The 23,599-nt window shown below is 42.6% G+C and overlaps 3 protein-coding genes across 8 annotated transcripts; all 3 read left to right on the plus strand.

Moving 5' to 3' along the window:
* Positions 1–7,158: 7,158 nt before the first annotated feature.
* Positions 7,159–8,258, plus strand: LOC107621408 (uncharacterized). The gene is made up of 2 exons (XM_016323429.1): positions 7,159–7,636; positions 7,732–8,258. Exons 1-2 carry the CDS (start codon positions 7,159–7,161, stop codon positions 8,256–8,258), a joined length of 1,005 nt encoding a protein of 334 aa, XP_016178915.1.
* Positions 8,259–16,473: 8,215 nt separating this feature from the next.
* LOC107623519 (uncharacterized) lies at positions 16,474–19,838 on the plus strand. 6 transcript variants are annotated; one of them, XM_016325832.3, is made up of 3 exons: positions 16,480–16,614; positions 17,822–17,932; positions 18,623–19,838. In XM_016325832.3, exon 3 carries the CDS (start codon positions 18,710–18,712, stop codon positions 19,508–19,510), a length of 801 nt encoding a protein of 266 aa, XP_016181318.1. In that variant the 5' UTR covers positions 16,480–16,614; positions 17,822–17,932; positions 18,623–18,709; the 3' UTR covers positions 19,511–19,838. The 6 variants fall into 6 exon arrangements, 5 of the variants coding, with proteins under 5 accessions (XP_016181315.1, XP_016181318.1, XP_016181316.1 ...); XM_016325830.3 differs by having other exon boundaries at positions 17,822–17,921; XM_016325834.3 differs by having other exon boundaries at positions 17,822–17,893.
* A 732-nt stretch (positions 19,839–20,570) lies between these two features.
* Positions 20,571–23,377, plus strand: LOC107623818 (lysine-tRNA ligase). The gene is made up of 6 exons (XM_016326201.3): positions 20,571–20,930; positions 21,265–21,414; positions 21,581–21,839; positions 21,924–22,142; positions 22,229–22,371; positions 22,883–23,377. The coding sequence occupies exons 1-6, from the start codon at positions 20,619–20,621 to the stop codon at positions 23,180–23,182; spliced, it is 1,383 nt and encodes a 460-aa protein (XP_016181687.1). The 5' UTR covers positions 20,571–20,618; the 3' UTR covers positions 23,183–23,377.
* Positions 23,378–23,599: the final 222 nt, after the last annotated feature.

Raw genomic sequence — 23,599 nt, forward strand, 5'->3', positions numbered from 1 at the left:
CTTAAATGTTAATAAAACATTATCGATAAAATAATTTAGTGTGGTCTCTAAAATTACATTCGATTTTTTTTTTTTTGAAAGGAAGAAGTTAACATAATAAATGAAGCATAACAACAAACATAAAATATCAACGATTAAAAAGAAAGCAACCAAAGCAATTACACTAGAAGATATCTTGTTGTCATTTTCGGTATTGCCATTAACAATAAAAGGGATCTACACCTAGCCACTCCCTGTAGTTCATAAAGGACCAATGGATAATATCCTCAACTCCTTTTTCTTTATTCTAGAAAATTCTTTCATTCCTTTTCAACCAAATATTTCAGATAATTGCACAGAAACACACTATCTATCTCTTTCGCTCCTCCTTTCGAGTTGGTAACTCAGTCCAAGTTTGAAAATATTCCTTTAGCGTCCCCAAACACGACCATTGCCTACCAACAAAAGACAACCATGCACACCAAACCTGCCAAGAAAATTCACAACCAATAAACAAGCGGTGACCATCTTCAACTCCTTTACTACATAACACACATACAACATCTTCCTGGTTCACCACCCCTAGCCGACTTAGCCTCTCTTTTGTATTGACCTTTCCAGTTAGAGCAAACCAGACGAACAGTTCAATTCTTGGTGGAACTAGGCCTTTCCAAACTGTCCTAGTAAAGCTGTAACTCGCTATGTCCTCCGGAATTATTTCTGCCTGCAGCACCTGCACAAAGGAGTTAGTAGAAAATAAACCTTGTTTATCAAATTTTTATACAACTCTATTCTCTCTGTCATAAGCAAGATTTATCACTCTCAAAGTATCATGCATCTGGTTCAGTAGATCCAACTCCCATTGGAATAGCTCTCGCCTCCATTGGAAGTTCCATCTCCACTCTAGCCCATCCCAAAACCCACAATCCCCTATCACGGATCCTATTTGGGTTGAAACCGAGAAGAGCCTAGGATATTGATCTTTCAGAGAGCCGCTACGCAGCCATACATCCTTCCAAAATCGCGTTCTTCTACCATCACCGATCTCAATAAACAACTCAGTAATCATTTTCTGTTTAACTTGTTGATCCTTAAACTGTAAATGGCAGATATCCTTCCACGGCCCCCCTCGGGAAGGTAATGCCTGGGATGACAGCATCACATTTGGGTTTAGGTTATTACAAGAGCAAACCACCTTCTTCTATAAGGGGCAATCCTCCTTTGAAAAACGCCACCACCACTTAAATAGGAGGGCTGTGTTCCGCACCATGGCATCCCCGACGCCTAACCCGCCAAACTTTTTGGGAGCCTGCACCACCTCCCACCTGACCATGGCCATGCCATTCCTTCCATCCTCCTTGCTCCAGAGAAACCTTTTCTATAAAGAAATCAACTTCTCTGCAACCGCCTTTGACATTTTATAGAAACTCAAGTAATAGACAGGAAGACTGTTCAATACAGATTTAATCAACACCAACTTACTGGCTTTATTGAGAACCTTGGCTTTCCACATGCTTAGTTTATCCTCCAATTTATCTATGATGGGCTTCCAAGTCTTTACCAACCTCGGATTAGCTCCTAGCGAAATTTCCAAGTACTTCACTGGAAAAGATGCTACCTTACAGCCCAGTACGTTACACATTTGTTGCACCCATTGATCCTCGCAGTTGATTGGAATCAGGCTAGATTTATCAAAGTTGATGCTTAGTCCCGACATCACTTCAAAGCAGCGAAGGATCCTCTTATAACTCCTGATGGTCTCTTCCTCTGGGGGCAAAACAGAACGGTATCATCCGCAAACTGAAGATGCGACAGCTCAATATGGTCTCTACCAACCAGTAGCAGTGATATGCGCCCATTTCTTACCGCCTCACTGAACATCCTATGTAGAACATCAGCGACAAGTACGAACAGAAATGGAGATAGTGGATCGCCTTGTCTCAGGCCCCTTTCCATCTTAAACGGCTTAAAAGGCGACCCGTTTATCAGTACTGACATAGAACACGTGCTTACACACTCCATAACCCAACTCCTCCATCTCCGTCCAAAGCCCATTTTTTGCAACACCATGTCTACAAAGCTCCACTTGACTCTATCATATGCTTTTTGGAAGTCTAGCTTTATTATAACAGCTTCATTCTTCCTCAACTTAATCCATTGAACAGTTTCGCATGCAATAGGAGCCCCGTCATGAATCTTCCGCCCCTTAACAAAAGCACTCTGAGTCTCCCCTACTAGCCGTGGCATTATTGCTCGCATCCTCCTAACCAGAATTTTTTATATGACTTTATACACACAGCCTACCATACTAATCGGCCTCAGGTCTTTGATTTCCTTAGCCCCAGTAAACTTAGGGGCCAGCGCCACCCAGGTAAGATTAGCATCTGCCGGTAACTTAGACGTTATGAAAAAATCCAACACCGTTGTCGTAAAATCAGAGCCAATTTCGTTCCAGCACCTCTTTATGAAGTTCATGTTGTACCCATCATTTCCTTGTGCCTTAGAAGATTCACAGTCCCATACTGCTTCTCTAACCTCCTCAGGAGTCGATTGCACCTCCAAAGCCAAAGCATCCTCTTCACCAATCATTTCCACCAGACCATCCCTGAACCCCACCAAAGGAGACTCTTCCTGATGATAAAATTTCTTATAAAAGTCCCTAATCTCAATCTTAATTCTAGTTTGATTCTTTATTAATCTTCCATTAACAAGTAACGCATCAATCCTATTGTTCTTCCTCCTCATAGAAGCTAAGCTGTGAAGTACCTCGTGTTCTTATCAATGTCCCTCGCATGTCTAGAGCGAGACATTCGCTTCCAATGTAGTTCTTAATTACATTCGAGTTTTAATGTATTCTTTAAAATTTTAATTATTTCAATTTAGTTCTTAAATTTTTTAAATTTTAATCACGTTAGTTCCTGCAATGATTTTCATCACAAAATTAATTAAAAAGTTTAAGAACTAAATTAAAACAATTAAAATTTTAAAAACTAAATTAAGGTTAGAATGTAATTTCAGAGACTAAATTAAATATTTTTTAACACTCTACCACACAGAGCTTTACGCTTAAGCCGTAAAACAGAGGTGGTGTGGTATTACGACCTCTAAATATAATATATACATATAATAGCAGAAAGAATATAATATACGATGAGCCTTAAAAAAATAGGTGAAACAAAATCGCAAAAATAAAAAAGCAACGCTCAAGAAACGGGATTACTTGCGTATTAAGAAACCTAAAGATCATAGGTATAAGTAAACAGAAAGTAAGATTAGAGAGTCAAGGATATAGAATAACTAGCTCCTGATGCAGCTTGTGAAGCCAAAGCTGGTCGGAGAATATTTACATATATATATATATATATATATATATATATATATATATATGTCCAAAATCCAAATTTACATAAACAAAACCCTATTTCTCCATAAGCCTCTAAGAGGATCAAAAGAACAGGTTGTCCAGAGAGGAAACTAAGTACATATATACATAAATATACATCAAAAGGAAACCCAGTAACCACTTTGCTTCAGAAGTCCAGACGCCTAGCGAGGTGCCTCTCAACCTGCATTTGAAAAATAACAACATAGTATGGGATGGGAACCAGAGTATCTCAGTATGGTAAAGGTGCCACGCATATAAGATATAAGGTCTTGGGAATGCTAGAGGCAATCATAGAACGCCGACACTCAGATGTAAAGCTTAAGGAACTAAAAACAGAAGCCATAAATAGGTGGTCGTCTAAACATTCTCAACCTAACTAAACTTAACCTATATGCTGAACTTTCCCCACCTTTCCTCCGTAACTCCGTCTCCCATGATTTGCACAGACAAACAAGCAAAATAAGGCAAACGCAAGTAGTTCACAAGTAGTACAGATAACAATTATGACAAATAGCAGGCTATAGTCACATAGGCAATCCCACATAGTTCATAAACAAGCAAATCAAACAATATGCACATGATGCATACTTGTCCTATGGCTGATGAGTCTCATCTGTCGGTTATCAAGCCAACCCGACAAGTCCGGTTTGCTAAACCCTTGGACTGTCCCCTGTTGCGCATCCCCATGAGTCTATGATAGCTTTTTCTCTTTCATTCATAAATCATACATTCATTTTTACTCAATGAGGGTTACCATTCCCGGGAATTTATACGTGTCTAGTCATTCTTACGACGTAGGGTCAACAGAGTATCGAGTTTCAACCTGGAACACGTGGTGGCAAGTCACGGTTATGTATATCCAGGGAAACTCGTATCTCAGATAACATAAAAATTCATAAGCCATATGCTGTTCATAACCATCCATATTTGTTTCATAATCATTCGTCATAGCCATGGCATCTTATAGCTCTCATACATACACATTCTCCTCATATGATTTATCACTTTTAACCTTTACTTCATCCCCAAGTTATCTATATTTTCTAACTCCGTTTAATTACTAGACTCATTACTTATGATTTAAGATTGAAAGAACGAAAATAGAGGTTTAGAAGTTTGAAAATTAGGTTTAAAACTCAAAAACCCATATTTGCTAAAATAGAGGCCACGCGTACGCGTGGGCGTACGAAAAGACCAGCTCGCGTACGCATCCTCTCATCATGCGTACGCGTACATATGTACCTCATGTCACACGTACGCTTGGGCCTCGCTAACGCTTGGACGTGCATCCTGGCCCATTTCGCGTACGCATAGGTCTACTCGCATACGCGTATAAAAGGGGCAGTGATGATAGTCCGCGAATGAAGTGCATGCGTATGTGAAAATTCTAAGCCACGCGTACGCGTGGGCGTACGTTTCTCCAAAAAAATTTAATGAAGTTAAAAAGCTGCAGAATTCCATATTTCTGACCCAAACTTCTGACGCGCATAACTTATTTGTTTTAAATTATTTTTCATCCGTTCTTCGAATGGCATAAACTTCATAAACCCAATTTTCATTTAAGACAAGTGTAAAACCATTTGGGGGTCTAGAAGCCGGGTTATGGCTCGCCGAAGTTGGGCCAAAATCAATATTTCATAAAAACTTTTAAACCTCAATTTCATTAAGCCAATCTCAATCCCAGCATTACATATATAACATTCAGCTCCCAACCTACTAATCATAACACCATAACCACCACAAGTTACCAAATGCAACCATTTCTCAAGTTAACAACCATATGCATAATCTCTCAACAATATCAACAAGAATCATCAATATAGCACCACCATTTTTTTACCTATTCACATTACCTCTATTAACCCATCACCTAACAATATAATATCATCATAACCAACAATCATTTAGCAAATCATACTCAATCAATAATAACAATATCATCAATAATACTAATCATTTCATGTCATTCAAACATTTCAATCTACTCTATGGTTATCTAGCCTAAGTTTTCACAGAACATTATATATTAAATGCAAGAAATCTAAACCATACCTTAGCCGATTTCAACATATTAACCAAGGCAATCCACAAGGCAAAGAGGGCAAGGCTTTAATCACCAAAAATCAATTCTAACCCCCACCAAGTTCTCAAGTCAAGCTTCCAATGGTTCCAAGGACTCCACATCATTCATATATACATACCTAACATATACATAACACATATATACCCAAAATTTAAGTCTCAATACACTAAATCAAGAGATTGGATAGGGTTAGTGATACTTACTACATCCTAGGACCGAATAAACCAAACACAATAAGTTTCGTGAGCTAAAACAAACCTAAAATACCAAAATCAACAAAATCTCAATGTGAATTCTCACCAAATTTTGAAATTTAAGGAGTAGAGAAACTGAGATGAGTTTGTGGCTTACCTATGAAATTGTTCCAGTAGAATCGTAGAGCTCGACGCGGTGGTCGGGTGACCGTAAACGGTGCGACAATCGAAACTCAGATGGAGGAGATATGGTGGTTGGAAGTTGGAACAAGGGTTAGGGATTGGATAAGTTTCTTCTTCTTCCCCGGTATGTGTTTCAGTGTGCTCCTTGCTGAATTGGGGAGAAGATGAGCTTCGGCTCATTTAAGTGATGGGCCGATTGGGCCCACAGGTCCAGTTTGGGATCGGTTCAATCGATTCAGCTCGTTTAGCCCAATCTTGGGCCGAATTCTTTGAAATTAGTGTCAAAATTCTCGTTTTGATGAGCTCTATCCTAATTTAATACAATAGTCACATTTATAATTTCTTTTATCAAAATTTAATTTATTGGCTAATTATTTACTAATTTAACAGGGTTTATAATTATAATAAAGATATTTTCTTAAATTAGTATAATTATGCATTACTCATTAAATATGTTACGGCCCAGCCTAACTGAGCATGGTTACCGCCCGACCCGCAACTGACCGGCCTACACAACCGGGTCGGCGCTTGCAATCCGCCCAAACTCAGAACCCGAACACGCGTCCTGACTGACAGCTGCTTGACAGCTGGGGGAAGCGAAACTTCCTGGAAGGAGGCATCCCCTCGCGGGGCCCACCCACTGACAAGGTATATAAGAGGAGGGTCCTACCCCTCCCCAAGGTATGTCACCCTACTCCAAATTCTCGCATCACCTATACACTCTACTGACTTGGGCGTCGGAGTGTCATTGCAGGTGACACCCCCCTCAATTCATCAAGAGCTCGGCAGATCGGCAGCCAACGCAAACCATTCCCAGAGTCCAGACCGAGGTAGAGACCCATCTTCACATCCAACCTACAACCCGAACCGTCTGGTAACACGGCTTACCGAACATTGGCGCCGTCTGTGGGAACTCCAGCCAACATGGATTTTGTTTTAGTTTCTGGCATGGCCAACGGCTGGGCCGGGACCCACAGGGAGGGGATAGATCCCTGAGGCAGTGGGGTAGCCGCCGGAGCCCCCGTTCGTGAAGGCAGCAGATCTCCCCCGCGACACACAAAGGGACAACCCTTTGGAGGGACAGGCAGTGACAGCGCCAGGATAATACAAGAATTGTGCCACAGGGTACAGAACTTAGAGCAAAATATAACCAACCGTGAAAGTCGTCAGCCTACTCCTAGCCAGGAGCCTTTTCGATCCACTCAAAGGGGAGAACGGAGTCTCCGGAGGAGTCGCCCAGGCGCACCTCAAGCCCCCGGACAGAATCAAAAAGCCAGGAGAGCAAAGAAATGCCAAGGAGAAGACGAGACTTGCTGGTCTACAACAGATCACCAATGAGAGACACCAAAGAAGAAGACTGGGAAAGCGACAGAGGACGAAGAAGAAGAAGCCAACCACCGCAAGTGCACCACCGAAAAAGGACAAAGAGAGGCCGGCCTAACAGAGAACATGGCAGGGAAAGGCAACCGGTGGTCATGGGGGCAACCCCTTTCCACCACTCGATCCTTGGAGTACGACTACCAAAGCACTTTGACAAGCCGACAAATATGAGGTACGACGGTACCCAAGATCCCCAGGAACATCTAACGGCCTTCGAGGCCAGGATGAACCTGGAAGGGGTAGGCGACGAAGTGAGATGCCGGGCTTTCTCGGTAACCTTAGCTGGGCCGGCGATTCGTTGGTTTAATGCCCTCCCCCAGGGCTCCATAACCACATTTGCTGACATCAGTCGTTCTTTCTTGGCCCAGTTCACCACGCGCATCGCCAAAGCAAAACAACCGATTAACCTGCTAGGGGTGACGCAGCGAAACGGTGAGCTGACCAGAAAATAGCTGGACAGATTCAACGATGAGTGCCTTGAGATAGATGGCTTAACTGATTCGGTGGCCAGCTTATGCTTGACCAAGGTTTGCTAAATGAAGATTTCCGAAAACACCTCACCACCAAGCCCATATGGACAATGCAGGAAATTCAGAACGTAGCCAGGGAATACATTAATGATGAAGAGGTAAGTCAGGTCGTGGCAGCCAATAAACGGCAGCCAGCATACCCTAGTGTCCGCCCATCCGGTGGCAGTGAGAGGTCCAAGGAACACTCCAGAGACGGAGGAACAGCCAAGACTTTCAAACCCTTTTCCCGTGTTGGGAAGTTCACCAACTACACCCCCCTAGCGGCTCCAATCGTCGAGGTTTATCAGCAAATCACCGACAAGGGCATCTTGTCAAAGCCCCGACAACTCAGGGACAGGACGGGAGGAAACAAGAACCTCTATTGTGATTATCACAAGGGATATGGCCACAAGATCCAAGACTGCTTTGACCTGAAGGACGCCTTGGAGCAGGCCATCCGAAAAGGAAAGCTAGCCGAGTTCGCCCACCTAATAAGGAACCTAGGAGGAGGGACCGGTCAACCGAGGACAAAAGCTGCGCCATAAAGTAGAGACGGGAACCCGAGGAGGACGCGGAGCGTTCCCTCACCGTGGTGAATGTGGTGATTGGAAGGGATGTCCCTCTCAGGTCGAAGTCGGCTAGTAAGAAGGACGCCAAGGTTCTAGCTATGTCCTCTAGCCCCGCACTGACCTCTCGCAGGTTGCCCTTGATATCTTTCGGCCCCGAGGATCAATGGTTCGATGAGGTTGCGGAGAGTCCGCCGATGGTGATCACGGCTAGGGTGGGCCCCGGCCTAGTAAAGCGGATCTTGGTGGACACAGGAGCTGATTTCAATATCATGTTCGCAATGTATTTGACGCCTTGGGCTTATGAGACGCCGACCTCAGAGGTCACCAACACGGCGTGGTAGGCCTAGGTGATAACTTCATCAAGCCAAACGGCGTAATTTTCCTCCCGGTCTCCATAGGCGGAGGCAGGGGGAAGAGGTCGCTAATGGCGTAGTTCTAGGTCTTAAGAGACTCGACGGCCTACAACCTCATCATGGGGAGGAAGACCATCAAAGAATTTGGGACGGTGATCTCCACCAAGCTATTGCTAATAAAGTTTGTAGCTGATGATGGATCAGTTGGGACCATCAGGGGAGACCTAGAGACGGCAGTCGTAGGCGACAACGCCAGCCTCTCCCTGAGAAAGAAGTCTAAAGAAGCATCTGGTGTCTTTCTTGCTGACCTAGACGCCAGGGTTGATGACAAACCCAGGCCGGAACCAGAGAGAGATCTTGAAAAGTTCAGGGTCGGCGATTCAAATGAGAAGTTTACCTTTGTAAACAGGAATCTGCCCCATGACCTGAAAGAACCCCTCATAGAGATGATCAGAGCCAACAGCGACTTGTTTGCCTGGACGCCGGCCGACATACCGGGTATAGACCCCCAGTTCATGTCACACCAGCTGGCCGTGAGACCAGAGGCAAAGCCAGTGGCCCAAAGGAGGAGAAAAATGTCCCAAGAAAGGGCAGAAGAGGTGGTCAAACAGACGGTCAGCCTACTGGAAGCGGGCTTCATTCAGGAACTCGATTACTCGACTTGGCTTGCAAACGTGGTCCTGGTTAAAAAGCCTAGCGGGAAATGGAGAATGTGCGTGGATTACTCCGACCTTAACAAAGCATGTCCCAAAGATTCCTTCCCCCTACCGAACATCGATGCTCTTGTCGACGCGGCGGCGGTTTACCGATATCTGAGCTTCATGGATGCCTATTCTGGGTATAATCAGATACCGATGCACCCGCCAGATGAAGAGAAAACGGCATTCATAATGACGGGAGGGACATATTGCTACAAAGTCATGCCGTTCGGGCTGAAAAATGCGGGGGGCCACATACCAAAGGCTGATGAACAAGGTCTTCAGGGACCTCATCGGCAAGACGGTAGAGGTATACGTAGACGACATCTTGGTCAAGACCGCCAGGCCCGAGCCCTTTTAAGTGACCTGGAAAGCGTCTTCGCGTCTCTTCGACAGCACGGAATGAGGCTCAATCCGCTGAAGTGTGCCTTCGCCGTCGAAGTCGGTAAGTTCTTGGGGTTTATGATAACCCAACGAGGGGTGGAGGCCAACTCAGAAAAATGCGATGCAATCCTTCAGATGAAGAGCCCGGGAAGCGTGAAAGATGTCGAAAGGTTGGCGGACAGACTCACAGCACTATCCCGTTTCCTCGGCGCGTCGGCGGCAAAAGCTCTACCTTTCTTTAACCTAATGAAGAAGGGAATCGCATTCGAGTGGACCCGGGCATGTGAAGAAGCTTTCAAGAAATTCAAACAAATAGTCTCGGCACCACCCATCCTCGCAAGACCTAAGAAGGGAGAAATGCTATACTTGTACTTGGCAGTAACCGACGAGGCCTTGGCGGTGGTCTTGGTGCGAGAAGAGGGAAAGACTCAAAAACCAATATATTTTGTGAGTAAAGCACTACAAGGAGCAGAGCTAAGGTATAGCAAGCTGGAGAAAGTGGCGTATGCGCTCCTGACATCGTCGGGCAGGCTACGGCAGTACTTTCAAGGACACCAAGTAATCATCAGGACGGATCAGGCAATCCGGCAAGTACTCCAGAAACCCGACTTGGCGGGTAGAATGATGACTTGGACTGTCGAACTCTCCCAGTATGACTTACAGTATGAACCCAGGCACGCGATCAAGGCTCAAGCCATGGCTCATTTCCTGGTAGAAGTAACAGGGGACCCAAACGGGGCGCCGAGCACACGGTGGAAGCTCCACGTTAACGGAGCATCCAACCAAACGTTCGGAGGAGCAGGAATCATCCTGGAGAACCCAGCTGGAGTTATATACGAGCAGTCAGTCAAATTCGACTTCCTGGTGTCAAACAACCAAGCGGAATATGAGGATCTGGTGGGCGGCCTAGCCCTAGCAAGGGAAGTCAGAGCCACAAGACTGGAAGTGTGTAATGACTCGCAGGTCGTTGCTTCTCAGATCAATGGGACCTACCAAGCCAGAGACTCACTGTTACAGAAGTACCTGGAGAAAGTCAAAGAATTGAGCAAGCAGTTTGAGGAGGTCACGATCCAACACGTTCTAAGAGGAAGGAACACACGGACAGACCTCCTGTCCAAGCTAGCAAGCACAAAGCCAGAGATTGGCAACCGATCCCTCATTCAAGGTTTGATGAAAGAACAAGCAGTGGTGCTACAGCTAACCCAGTTAGAACCTTGTTGGATGGACCCGATCATCGAATTCCTGGAAAAGGCCAGGCTCCCCAGCGACGAGCAGGCGGCCAAAACAATAAGATGAGAGGCGTACAAGTATGCAATCATACAGGGCTAGTTGTTTAAAAAAGGACTTAGCCAACCACTGCTGAAATGCCTGCGCCCCGACCAAACGGAGTACGTCCTCCGGGAAGTCCATGAAGGATGCTGCAGTCACCACATTGGAGGGAAGGCCCTAGCTAGGAAGCTCATCAGAGCCGGATACTACTGACCCTCCCTGATGGCGGACTCTAAGGAGTTCGTGAGAAGGTGCAAGAGATGCCAGGAAAACTCCAACTTCCACAAAGCGCCAGCAACCGAACTTAGCTTTCTCACGACTTCCCGGCCTTTCTCACAATGGGGAATTGACCTATTAGGACCCTTCCCGGTCGGGCCAGGACAAGTCAAGTACCTGATAATGGCGATTGACTACTATACAAAGTAGATAGAGGCAGAGTCGTTGGCCAGCATATCCTCAGCGAATTGTCGAAAGTTCGTATGGAGACAGATAATAGCAAGATTCGGCATCCCAGAAGCCGTCATCTCAGACAACGGGACGCAGTTTGCTGATAAAAAATTTGGAGAGTTCCTTGCCGGTTTGGGGATAAAGCAAAAGTTTTCGTCAGTAGAGCACCCCCAGACCAATGGACAAGTGGAGGCTGCAAACAAGATCATCCTACAGGGCCTCAAGAGGCGACTCGACCAGAAGAAGGGAGCGTGGGCGGATGAGCTGGCCTCGGTCCTCTGGTCTTACCGCACAACCCAACAATCGGCCACCGGGAAAACGTCTTTCCGACTCACGTAAGGGGTAGAGGCAATAATACCTGTGGAAGTCGGGGAGCCGAGCCCACGGTTGCTTTTAGGGGGAGTCGAAGAGGCCGTGGAAAAGGACTTGGTGGATGAAGCAAGGGAGATGGCCCATCTATCAGAAATGGCGCTAAAGCAAAGAATGACCCTGCGCTACAATGCCAAGGTGCTCAAAAGAGACTTTGAGCGGGATGCCCTAGTCTTAAGGCGCAATGATGTTAGGGTCCCGACACCCGAGGAAGGAAAGTTGACGGCTAACTGGAAAGGCCCTTACAGGGTGAAAGAGGTGATTGGTAAGGGCGCCTACAAGTTAGAACGGTTAGACGGCAGGGAAATCCCGAGAACGTGGAACGCGAGTAACTTGAGAAGATTCTACTCATAGAATAGACTTGCCAATTTAGTAAGAATGCTTTATGACGAATTACTTGTCAATTTTTACTTGTCATATTTGCTATCATGTTACATTTAAATCAGTTACCATTGCTACTCGCCATCCCTTTATTATTATTATTTGCTTTTAACACTGCTTGTTATTAAGTAAGGCACCATAACGAATAAACGGTCTCGGGGCTGATCACCCCGAGAACCACAAAAGCGACAAACGCCACAACATACGGCTGCTAAAACGGTAAAGGCCATAACCCGGCTCCACGAATTACCAACTAAACGACGAAACGTTCATGAACAAATAAGCTAATGCCAACAAACGGTAAAGAAAATAAGGAAAAGTAAACGCCGACAAAACGGGAAATAAGCACTCGTCAAACCAACGACGAACAAATTCAAACAGTTTGACAAGATTGTAAGGAAAGACTACAAGTCACAAAAGTACATGAGTTACAAAAGTACATAAATCACTTCTTCGGTATATCAACAATTTTGCCATCCCGGATGGTCTTGAAAACGCCAACGGCGGAGGTGTCAAACTCGGGAGCCAGGAGCTTTACCTGTGCCTTTAGAGCTTCCTCGGTCATCAAGATAGCATTCTTCCCCTGCTTAACGGTGTCCTTATACTTCTTCTTGAACTCAGCAGCTTCATTCTGAGCAGTCTTGGCTGAAGAGAGAGCCTCATCGCGCTCCTTCTCTAAGGTGACCACCCGACCCTGAGCAACATTCAGCTGACTTTCTAAAGTAAGCTCTCGCTCGGTGAGACGCACCACGGAAGCGTCAACAGTCTTCACCTTTTCCTCAGCAGTCTCGGCTTCCTCCTTAGCGGCCTTAGCCTTCTCCTCGGCGGTAGCCAATTGCTTCCGAAGTAGTTTCACTTCATCCCTATACTTGGAGTTGGCCTTGACTGAAGACTCAAGCTTCGTTTTCAGAGTTCGCGCCCCCGCTAAGGCAGATTCCACCTTCCTCGCAATCGCAGCACCTCGAAGCAAGCAGCGATACATCCACCTCGCCTGCGAAGCAAGGTCCCCACCAAAGAAGAAGTCCTCCGTGCCGGGAAGCAGCTGGAAATCGATAAAGTTCCCGGCATCAAAGTTCTTCTCCATGACGGTAAGAACCCCCTCCGGGCTGGAAGACGGTCTCTTGTACCTTGACTCCTCAATTATTTCAAATTCGGGGCTGGCGTAAGTTTTCCTTTTCTTTGGATTGTCACCTTCCTCCTTAGCCCTGTCAGGTCGTGAGCCTGAGCCATCCCCCGCCTCCAGCCGAGGACCCAAGGAGGCATTGGCCTCCGGCCCCTCCGCCTGTGTCGACTGGGATTAGACCTCCGGCTCAACGACGTCGTCAGTAGGGGTCTCCTGATCAGGAGTAGCAGAATCATCGTCACTACCGGCCAAGAAGGTGTTGTACAAACTCTCCAGCCCAGTCACCTCGGTAGACATTGACACTGCAGCAAAACACAGAAAGAAACTATGAGTCAAATCAGGCAGATAAACCAAAACAACATGCAAGGAAAAACAAGTCGCTAGACAAGCAAGACAATTACTCACGAATATAATTCCTGGCCATGTCCTGGTCACCCATTAGAAGATGAGGGTTGACAAGGTTTTTTCCGAAAATGGCCAACAAGACATCGGCAACCCTTTGTATGTTACCTTGGTAAAAGCGTTGGCCCCTGCCTCAAAACTCCAGTACATCGGTATGCGACGTTCCCCCTCTAGAGTCAACCAAAAGGGGTGCCGACCTTCAGCTGGGCAGACCTTGAAGTACTTATCCTTAAAACCGTGGTAAGAATCTTCAAACACACCAAAAATTCGTCAGCTTTGGGCCGCCGAAAAAGACATATAGCCTTTCATAGCCTTCCCCTGTTTGGAGAGGTTTGTAAGAGTAAAAAGGAAAAAAAACACTTCTACGGATACCGGCAGCTCCAGGTACTCGCACACCATCTCGAAGCAGCGGATGAAAGCCCAGCTGTTCGGATGCAATTGGGACGCGCTACGTCACAACGGTTGAGTAGCGCCATCTGAAAAAGGGAGAAGGGAAGGCGAACTCCCAAGCGAGTGAACATGGCCTTATACAACTAGATCCAATCGGGGACCTGGAGAGAGTGCAGATTTAATTCATATATGCGCTCGTTAACGGCAGGGACGAAGGCTGCGTAGTTAGCTTCCTCGTCGGTTCCCCCGCAAAAGTAGTCGGCCCGTCGTAACTCGTCAAGTTCCTCCAGGGACATTTGGTTTGGGGTCTCCTTTATGTCTGACGTCACCCAGGCGTACCGGTCGTATGGAGCCGGCCTCACGACCCTCACGACACGACGCTGATCCATACCTACAGTGGGGCACCACTCAAAATCAGTCTATAAGGCCGAGAGGCTGGAAGTACTACCAGAAAGCTACGACACCACCAGAAAACTATAGATTGACTATCCATCAGTCATAATCCTCAAAATGAGAAGGCCGAAAAAACAAAATCCTAAAATGGTAACCCCCTACAGTACCTACCTAATGCTAAAACACAAGAAGATACGCAATCCACATCAATCAGTTCATACCAAACGCGCATGCAAAGCGAAAAATAAACACCAATACTAAGAAAAAGGACAGGAAGCTTACCAGAATAGGGATGATGATGAAAAGGGATTGAAGAACTGATAAGAATCTGGACGAAGCAGGAGTTTACGATGGGGGTTCTTACAATATAGAGGAAAGAGCAATGAAAATGTAGTGAAACTGAAACAAAACCAAATGGAAACTGTAAAGGAAACCAACCATGAGAAGTACGAAAGGCAGGGGTATAATGGTCTTTTCTCGCAGGATTTTGAACTGCCATTAAGAGCAATAAATGCTCGGCGCGGTAAACGAGGCGACAAAGGACGCACCCCACAACGAACAGGTCTGTACACGTGTAGGAGGCGTCTCCCCATCACGAGGGACTGGCAAGACGACGACTGGACAAAAGGAGAGAGGGAACGTGCCATGCACGGCGCTTACGTCTGCATCTGGCGCGTTGGGGGCACTGTTACGGCCCAACCCAGCTGAGCAGGGTTACCGCCCGACCCGCAACTGACCGGCCTACACGGCTGGGTCGGCGCTTGCATTCCGCCCGAACCCAGGACCCGAACACGCGTCCTGACTGACAGCTGGGGGAAGCGAAACTTCCTGGAAGGAGGCCTCCCCTCGCGGGGCCCACCCACTGACAAGGTATATAAGGGGAGGGTCCTACCCCTCCCCAAGGTACGTCACCCTACTCCAAATTCTCGCATCACCTATACACTCTACTGACTTGGGCGTCGAAGTGTCATTGCAGGTGACACCCCCTCAATTCATCAAGAGCTCGGCAGATCGGCAGCCAACGCAAACCATTCCCAGAGTTCAGATCGAGGCAGAGACCCATCTTCACATCCAACCTACAACCCGAACCGTCTGGTAACACGGCTTATCGAACAAAATACATTCATTTTGGAGAGAAAATGAGTTCATGAGGAATTGACACATCACTTACATTAGTTGGAAGAAAATCTAATTTTAGTATATTAAGGAGATAGATAAATAAATTTGAACTGTTGGTTATCGAAAAACTATCGGAATGAATTAAATTCAATTATTCATTAATTTCTTCTATTTAATTTTTTTGGCGTTATTTTGATATTGTTGTTCCCAAAATAAAATTAGTACAAAAATAATACGTTTAATGTATTTCTTTACTAAATGTCAATGACAAGAGGTTGTGGTGCAATAATTTATATAAAAATTGTAAATCGTGTCAATTTATAACGATTTATATGAAAACAAAATGAGACAAAAATATAACAATTGAAATAAAGAAATTTACGTAAATTTTTTTCTCAAATAATATTGTTTTAAGTAATATATCCTTTACATACTTATTTAATTAGAGTTATGCTGATAATTTTCAAAATAATGAGTTTGAACAATTTAATTCTTTTTATATTACTATATAAAAAAGTTTAGGATACTTTTATTAAAATTTGACCAACATTTAATCAGCAAAAAAAATAAATAATCTCTACATTATTAAATGAAATCTCGTACCATTATAAATACTATTAATAATTAATTAATTACTACAAATCACAAAACTTGCTAAATCCTAACACTTTTTTTATTATATTACACTTTCTTGCCATCTAAGCTTAATCAGATTCAGATGACATCAAAATTCAAATAGACTAGTGACACAGTCACAAATTAATGGTCCAACCGGCCATTGACAAAAAATAAATAAAATAAAATAAAAATAAAATCAAAGGGTTGAGAATTTGAGATGAATTAGAAGCAAACGGGGGCCTACGAACACGACGCGGTGTAATTGCGAGTAGGTTGAAATCGAATTGAATCAAATCACGTTTCTCACCTCCTTCCGCTTACTGCCACTCCTTTCTCTTCTGCTCTCTGCTCTGATTTCCTCTTTCTCTACTTTTGCGCCTGATACGGTATCTTCTTTTTCTTCAAATCCAATTTGATTTCTGTTTTTTTTTTTTTTAATTTATTTACCGTATCTTATTTTGATTACGCCTTTCTTTTTTGTTTGTTTGTTCTTTTACAATTTGCAATTCATTTTGTTAATTGATCAGTTAATGGACTAATTCAGTTTCCACGTTTAAATAAGTTCCTTTTTTTTGTGTACTTGTAGCTTATATGTTTTTCCATCACATCGTTGATAGTTGCACTACACGAATCTAATTTGTATAAGGGAGTTCATAAGAAATAGTTTGAAGAGGGGGCAAAATTACGTTTTCTGCTATGAAGTTATTGGTTAGTAGGTTGGACTTAACTGTTAGCTAATTGAGGAATCGATTGCTTTGATTGGATTAGTTTGGTTTGGTTTGGTCTCTTCATGCTTTGCATCTAGTATCTTCATTTCTAGGTGGTGGTATGTGTCTTCTGATGCTTAGGACTTAGGAGTGTGCCAGCTACTCAAATACTCCCTCCGCAACACCGCAAAAATCTGGTACATCCTTTGATCAAATAAAAAGGAACGGATGTATGTTTCTACTTGTTAATAATTGAGATGGAAAGGCAACAAATTAGAGTCTCTGATTCACCTATTTCCATGGTGCTTTCAGTGCTGTACGTTGCCAATAACAATTGAGAGCTGAGATTCTGGCATTGGCCTTCAATATCTATCAGGCTTTGCATTCAGATGTTCCTATACTTTCGATGATGTATTCAAACTTATATAAAAAAACTAATTGAACTAGCTGATATATGAAACGTTATTTCTCTCTTCCCTTCCCTTTCCACCAATACCCTCCATCCTTGGGTGTGGATCGCCAGTTAAGTGGTGATTGATTTCTGACGCTACTATGGCTACTAGTTATGTTCGACAGTTGAGTCCATTCAGATGTGAATGCTTGTCAAACATATTTATTCACATTTCTAGTTGTTAATTGGATTGAGCAGTTGAGCTATTTTTAGTTCTCTTCCATCAACTTGATGTTCTTTATTTGAACAAGCTCCATAATCATACTCCAGTTTTGAATAGTGAATAATCTGTGCGTAATTAGGCATTCTTGCTGTCTGGAAATTTTCTACCTTACTTGATGCTTTTCTGAGACAATTTGATTGAGTTCCTCTGTTCCTTGATGCTTTTTTGAGACAATTTGATTGAGTTCCTCTGTTCCCTTGGTTGTTATGTAGGTAGGATTAAGGAACGATTTTAAGCAGTCTTAATTAAATCCTGATTATGCTGAAAGCTCTCCTTCAATCATGGTGGAGTTATTTAAGCACAATGCTACAAGTATTGAATTCGTAGGCCATCATCTTGTTTGATTGTTATCTCTGTGATCCAACATAAAAATAACTGAACCATTCTATCTTGTATTTAGGGAAAAATAAATGCAGATTATAGTATTTAGCTCTTTTTTTAACGATAATGTTTAGAGAAGTTATTAATCAAATGAATGAGGGAGCCTACGATGAGCTGTATGTTGATCTATCACTCCCAAAGGAAAAGTCGGGGGGGGGGGGGGTTGGTGTTTTGGCAACTGACAGAGTGGCACATATGGATGATACCAATTGTGGTGTACTAAATAAATGCATGTACTAGGATCTTTCACCATGGAAGAACATGGCCCCTTGCTTGAAAATGAATTAGAAAGGACTTTTGTTACATGTTTGTTTTGTTATTTATAGTAAAATCGGAGAGGAAGACATGTATTATGAGCATCTTTTATAGCTAATAGAATGTGTATCAGATGCATGAATTAGATTAATATTATTGGTGTATTGCATATGATCATTGCTTAGCAAGATGCGTATATAATATTTACTTCTAATGTATGTTTGGTTTTCTATTCCTCCAACATGATTTAGTTTTGAGGGAAGATGTTATTGTGGTTAATGTTCTTTCTTTTGTTTTTTTTTTTTCTCCCTGAAAATAACTTTTCTAGGTTTTACCCGGCTACACTTATGTGACTCTGTCCTGTTTGGCTTTTTCAGATTGGATGCCTAGAGTGGACCACTAATGATCCCATTGAAGTCCAAATGATCCGTTATGCTTGGTCATTTTACCTATTGTGATTGAGAATGTGGAACTTTGCTTCAAACTGTATTGCTGGAAGTGTGCGGCAGAAAAATGATTCCACAAAGCCAACTCATTCTGCATCGGAATGTTCTGATGATGAGAATTCGGTTGTTGGGAGAGAAGAAGGGCTGGAATGCCCAATATGCTGGGAATCTTTCAACATTGTTGAAAATGTGCCCTATGTATTGTGGTGTGGCCACACCCTTTGTAAAAATTGTATCCTGGGACTGCAATGGGCCGTTGTGAAGTTCCCAACGCTGCCAATTCAACTTCCTCTCTTTATCTCCTGCCCGTGGTGCAACCTTCTATCTTTCCGTCTGGTTTATCAAGGGAATATTAAATTCCCTCGCAAGAACTACTTTCTTCTTTGGATGGTTGAGAGCATGAATGGTGATAGAGGGAAATCACACTCAAATTGTGGTGGTGATAATCAACAACATTGGCCAATTAAAGACAATTTAACCATGGGAAGCTATGTAAGCCATGGAAATGCCCGGAGGAGCCAAGTTCACCACCCAGAGACATCTGGTTCTGGCCCTTATCATGGCAATACCGGCGATTATCTCAGGATGGAAAGGCTGCATGCTTCTCTTCGGAAGTCGCTGGTTTTTGTTGTCCAATTGACAGCTAAGTTCCCATTGGTCATTATATTTCTTTTGATCATCTTATATGCGATACCAGCTAGTGCTGCCATCTTGGCTCTGTATATACTTGTTACGATTCTCTTTGCTCTCCCGTCATTTCTCATCTTATACTTCTCATATCCTAGTTTGGATTGGCTTATCAGAGAAATTGTCACTTGAAACCGTGAAGCAGAAAGTGCCAATTTCGCAAGCATTATGACTAATGTTTGCTTCTCCCAGTGGCACCATTTATCTGATATCTTTTACTTTGTAATTAGCGAATTCCTTTTACAGGTTGCATCTTTTCTCTTTTCCATATAGAGCCTCAGTATAATTGAGTATTGATTTTAGCTCTGGTAGAGCTTGGTTCATTTGTAGGTGTGATAAAAATGTTTAGGCCCCATTTTGGTGGCTAATAGTGATTTATCAATACAACTTATACTTTGTACGGACAAATGGATAGTCCTTTCTATACTGTTAAAACTTTTATGTTTGTAAGTTGTAGTTATATCAGTTGTGTTGCTTATATCTGGAAGCATTATTTTGTTAATATTAAAATTAGTGATCTTCCTGCTCTTGGCTGTGCTGGATGGTCGATCTTAAAGTCAGAATCCCTTTACAATGAAAGAAAAGCTAAAGAGGGTGTTTATTTTTGCATCTTTTGTAGTTTTCACTTTTCACAGAAAAAGCAATTTATTGGTCTCATAAGTGAACACTCTCTAAGAGATTTATTGCATAATTATGAGAGATTTACATTTCATGTATGGCTGTAACATTTTGATAAATTTAAAAATACAGACAACTAATTGCATATTGTAATGTTAAACAAAATTACTAATTTTAAAATTATGAATATGGTTAAATTATTATATTAAATTTTTTACATGATAAATTTTTATTTTAATAACAAACTTTTTTTTTCACAAAAATTTCAATTATAGTTGCCAATGTGAATATTGTAGAGCCCTTTAATTTGGAGCAAATAAAACAGAAATTCTAAATAAATAAGCAAAAGAAAGAAAAAACCTACATTGTTCTAGAACAAATAATTCTATCAAAGGTCAAACACAATTCTAGTTAGTCACCAAAAAAAAAAAACACAATTCTAGTTCATTTTCCCCCCATAAGACTTGCATAGTTTAGTTCACCGTTTCCACAATTAAATCTGAGGCTCATAAACATCCACGTGGCAAAAGCAAAGCCAACAGCATCTCCAATTCGGAACACATCCAAACAAAACAAGAGCACCCACTGTTAACACATCAATCAAACCTTGGAAACCAAAAAAATGGTGGCAGCCACCATTGCTGTCTCTTCTCCCAAATCAACCATTTTGCAGAACCCCATTTACCTTGGAGACTCAAGTTCAAGTTTTTATAGAGGATCTTTGAAGGGTCTATTCTTGCATCATGTGAAACCAAGCCAACAACAACAACAAAGAAGAGAGTTAACCAATTTGGTTGTGGCTTCCACAGCCACCCCTACTAGTACTGTAACAAAAAGCAACAGTAATGGAAGTAGTGGCAGGTTTTACTTCAACTTCACTGGCTTCCCTTTCCCACTTGGTCCATTCCTCAACAGGCGCACTATTAGGACTGAGGTCTATCATCTTTGCTTTCTCTGAATTTCATTTGCTTTTGATCTTTTTCATGAATAAACTAAAAATCATCCTGTTTAATTTCTATGCAGTTATTGTGCAATTCTTTTAAGTTGCATTTGGATACGGTCTGAATGTGCAAACCACTATGGCTTCTACATTTTATTGGATTTTGAGTGCATGAACTTTGTTTCAATTTGGAGTCTCATGTAATTAATGCTCAATCATGTCGGTATATATTGCCGAGTGCATAAGAATCTTATTGGAGTCTCGCTAGAAGATGTGTTTTTGAAACACTTTATGATTATTTCTCCCTTTGTTTAAATCATGCTTGTAGGCTGTGAAAGGTTGTATATGGCTATTTGAACAAGAGCAGGCATTAGGCTTCAGCAGTGTTTCCACAAACATAAGAATGACGGTTATCAAACTCAAATCTGGTGGCTTATGGATCCATGCACCAATAGCTCCAACTGATGAATGTATTCAGGTTCATGTTCATTTCCAATTCTCTTTCTTTGATCCAACATATTGCTTGTGTGGAACTAGCTTGACTTCATTTGGTTCATGGGGTGGCCCAATTTTTTGAACCTTTTTGGAATTATGCTTTCTTAACATGTGAACCTTTTTGTGCGTATGTGTGTGTGCGCGCGCAGCTCATTAAGGAATTGGGAGCTCCAGTTGAATATATTGTCCTCCCTACTTTTGCATATGAACACAAAATATTTGTTGGTCCGTTTTCTCGGAAATTCCCCCGTGCTCAGGTATGGGTGGCGCCGAGGCAATGGAGTTGGCCGTTGAACTTGCCATTGGAATTCTTAGGCATTTTTCGTGCTAAAACATTGAAAGACGAGGATTCATCCGCTCCTTGGGCTGGTGAAATAGAGCAAAAAGTTCTAAGCTCACCAGAAGTTGGTAATGATCATCCGCTGTCGCATGTTTTCTAGACATTCTCTTTATAAATCCACAAGTTTTTTCATTTCCTCTCTTATCTATCAGGAATTGGTCCTTACGTCGAAGTAGCTTTCTATCACAAGCCTTCAAGAACACTATTGGTGACAGATGCTGTTATTTTCGTTCCGAGACAGCCACCGGAGTGTATAAACAAAGAATCACTGTTAGCATCTGCTAAAAATGGTTTGGCTGTAAAAATTCTCAGTAAAGGGAAAGAGGTACCGAACGAACCCGTAGTTGACAACAAGACGAACAGGCAAAAAGGTCGGCATCTTTTCCCTCCCACACTTGCAGAATGCATACTACTTTCATTTGAGGTTGAATTTAAATCCTATAGCTTTACTCTGCAGGATGGGAAAGAATGGTTCTACAAATCTTGTTTCTTGGTCCATCGAATCTTTTAGAACCTAATGCTAGCTTTGCACAGATGTCGCAGAAACTGATTGTTTCACCAATTGTGAAGACACTAGTCTTCAGCAAAGTTCCTGAAAAGGTAATTCTCTTTCTGAAGTATCATTTGTTTTATTTGAATATCCTAAATTCTTAATCTTGTTACCTGATATATAGCTACCAATTTATAAACTGCTCAACCTTGTGTTATTTTCTATAGGTGGTTATGATTATGATAGACACATAAATTGAATAGTCTTGATGTTTCAAAAGTATCTTTTACTGGGAAAAAGGTGACTACTCACATGAAGATGTCTTTATGTAAAGATGGTAGTTAAGATGTTGACACGTATTATATTGAGCAGTTTAGTCAAATATAACAAACTATCTATTGGTTTTCAACTATCGTTTTCACATAAAGACATCTTTGTGTGAGTATAAGTATTTGCAATGTAGGGAACCATAGGCAAAGTTCACTCCACCTCCTTTTTACACCCTTGCATTCAGACTCCGACACGTTTGTTGTTGTGACTTGTAAGACAAGTAAGCCTGAGAGATGTGTTTGTTGGTATTTTCGAGTTTTGGATTCAGAACTTGTGTTCACTGTTATCCAGGTTAGAGAGTGGGTTGATAGAATCTCGCGAGATTGGAGGTTCAAGAGAATTATCCCTGCTCATTTTGCAGCTCCAATAAATGCAAGCCGGTCCGATTTCCGGGCGGCGTTCGCATTCTTGGACGAGTTCTTGGTCGATACCAACCCCACTTGGCCATCACTTTCCCTTCTATTCTCTTCAGTCATGGGAAAAGCTGCCAGCTATTTCCCTCCGGACGACATGAGGACCTTATCGTCCCTCGATCAGTTCTTAGTTTCGGTTGGGGCTGTGAAGAAAACCGTTTCAGGCCGGAAACGGTGAAATACCATTGCTAATACTAATACTGGTTAACCTTAAATATATATAGTTTTTCTAAGTTGATTGTTAAGGAAGATGTTAATATTTGAATTTTTGGAATATATAGGAAGATATATTGTAAAATCAGAGATTTTTCTTGCATGAAAATCTTGAAGAGATAAATAGATTTACATGCATGATCATAGTAGGATTTGTTCATTTCATATCAGCATAAACCCAAATATACTAAACACCCAACAGGTTCCATGCATTCTACTTTTCAGTTTTGTGTTTAAAAACTGCACCTCTTCCAACCAATTTGTTTTGGTATAGTGGTTAAGTTCATTAGTCCGATTAAGTCTGTTTTGTGACCTATTGGCCAGCAACAAATTTTTAAAGTTTAATTACTCTGTCGGTATCTATAGTTCTACTAAATTTTTA

Source organism: Arachis ipaensis, chromosome B10 (assembly GCF_059453495.1).
Source record: "Arachis ipaensis isolate K30076 ecotype BB chromosome B10, ASM5945349v1, whole genome shotgun sequence".
NCBI classification, from domain to species: domain Eukaryota; kingdom Viridiplantae; phylum Streptophyta; class Magnoliopsida; order Fabales; family Fabaceae; genus Arachis; species Arachis ipaensis.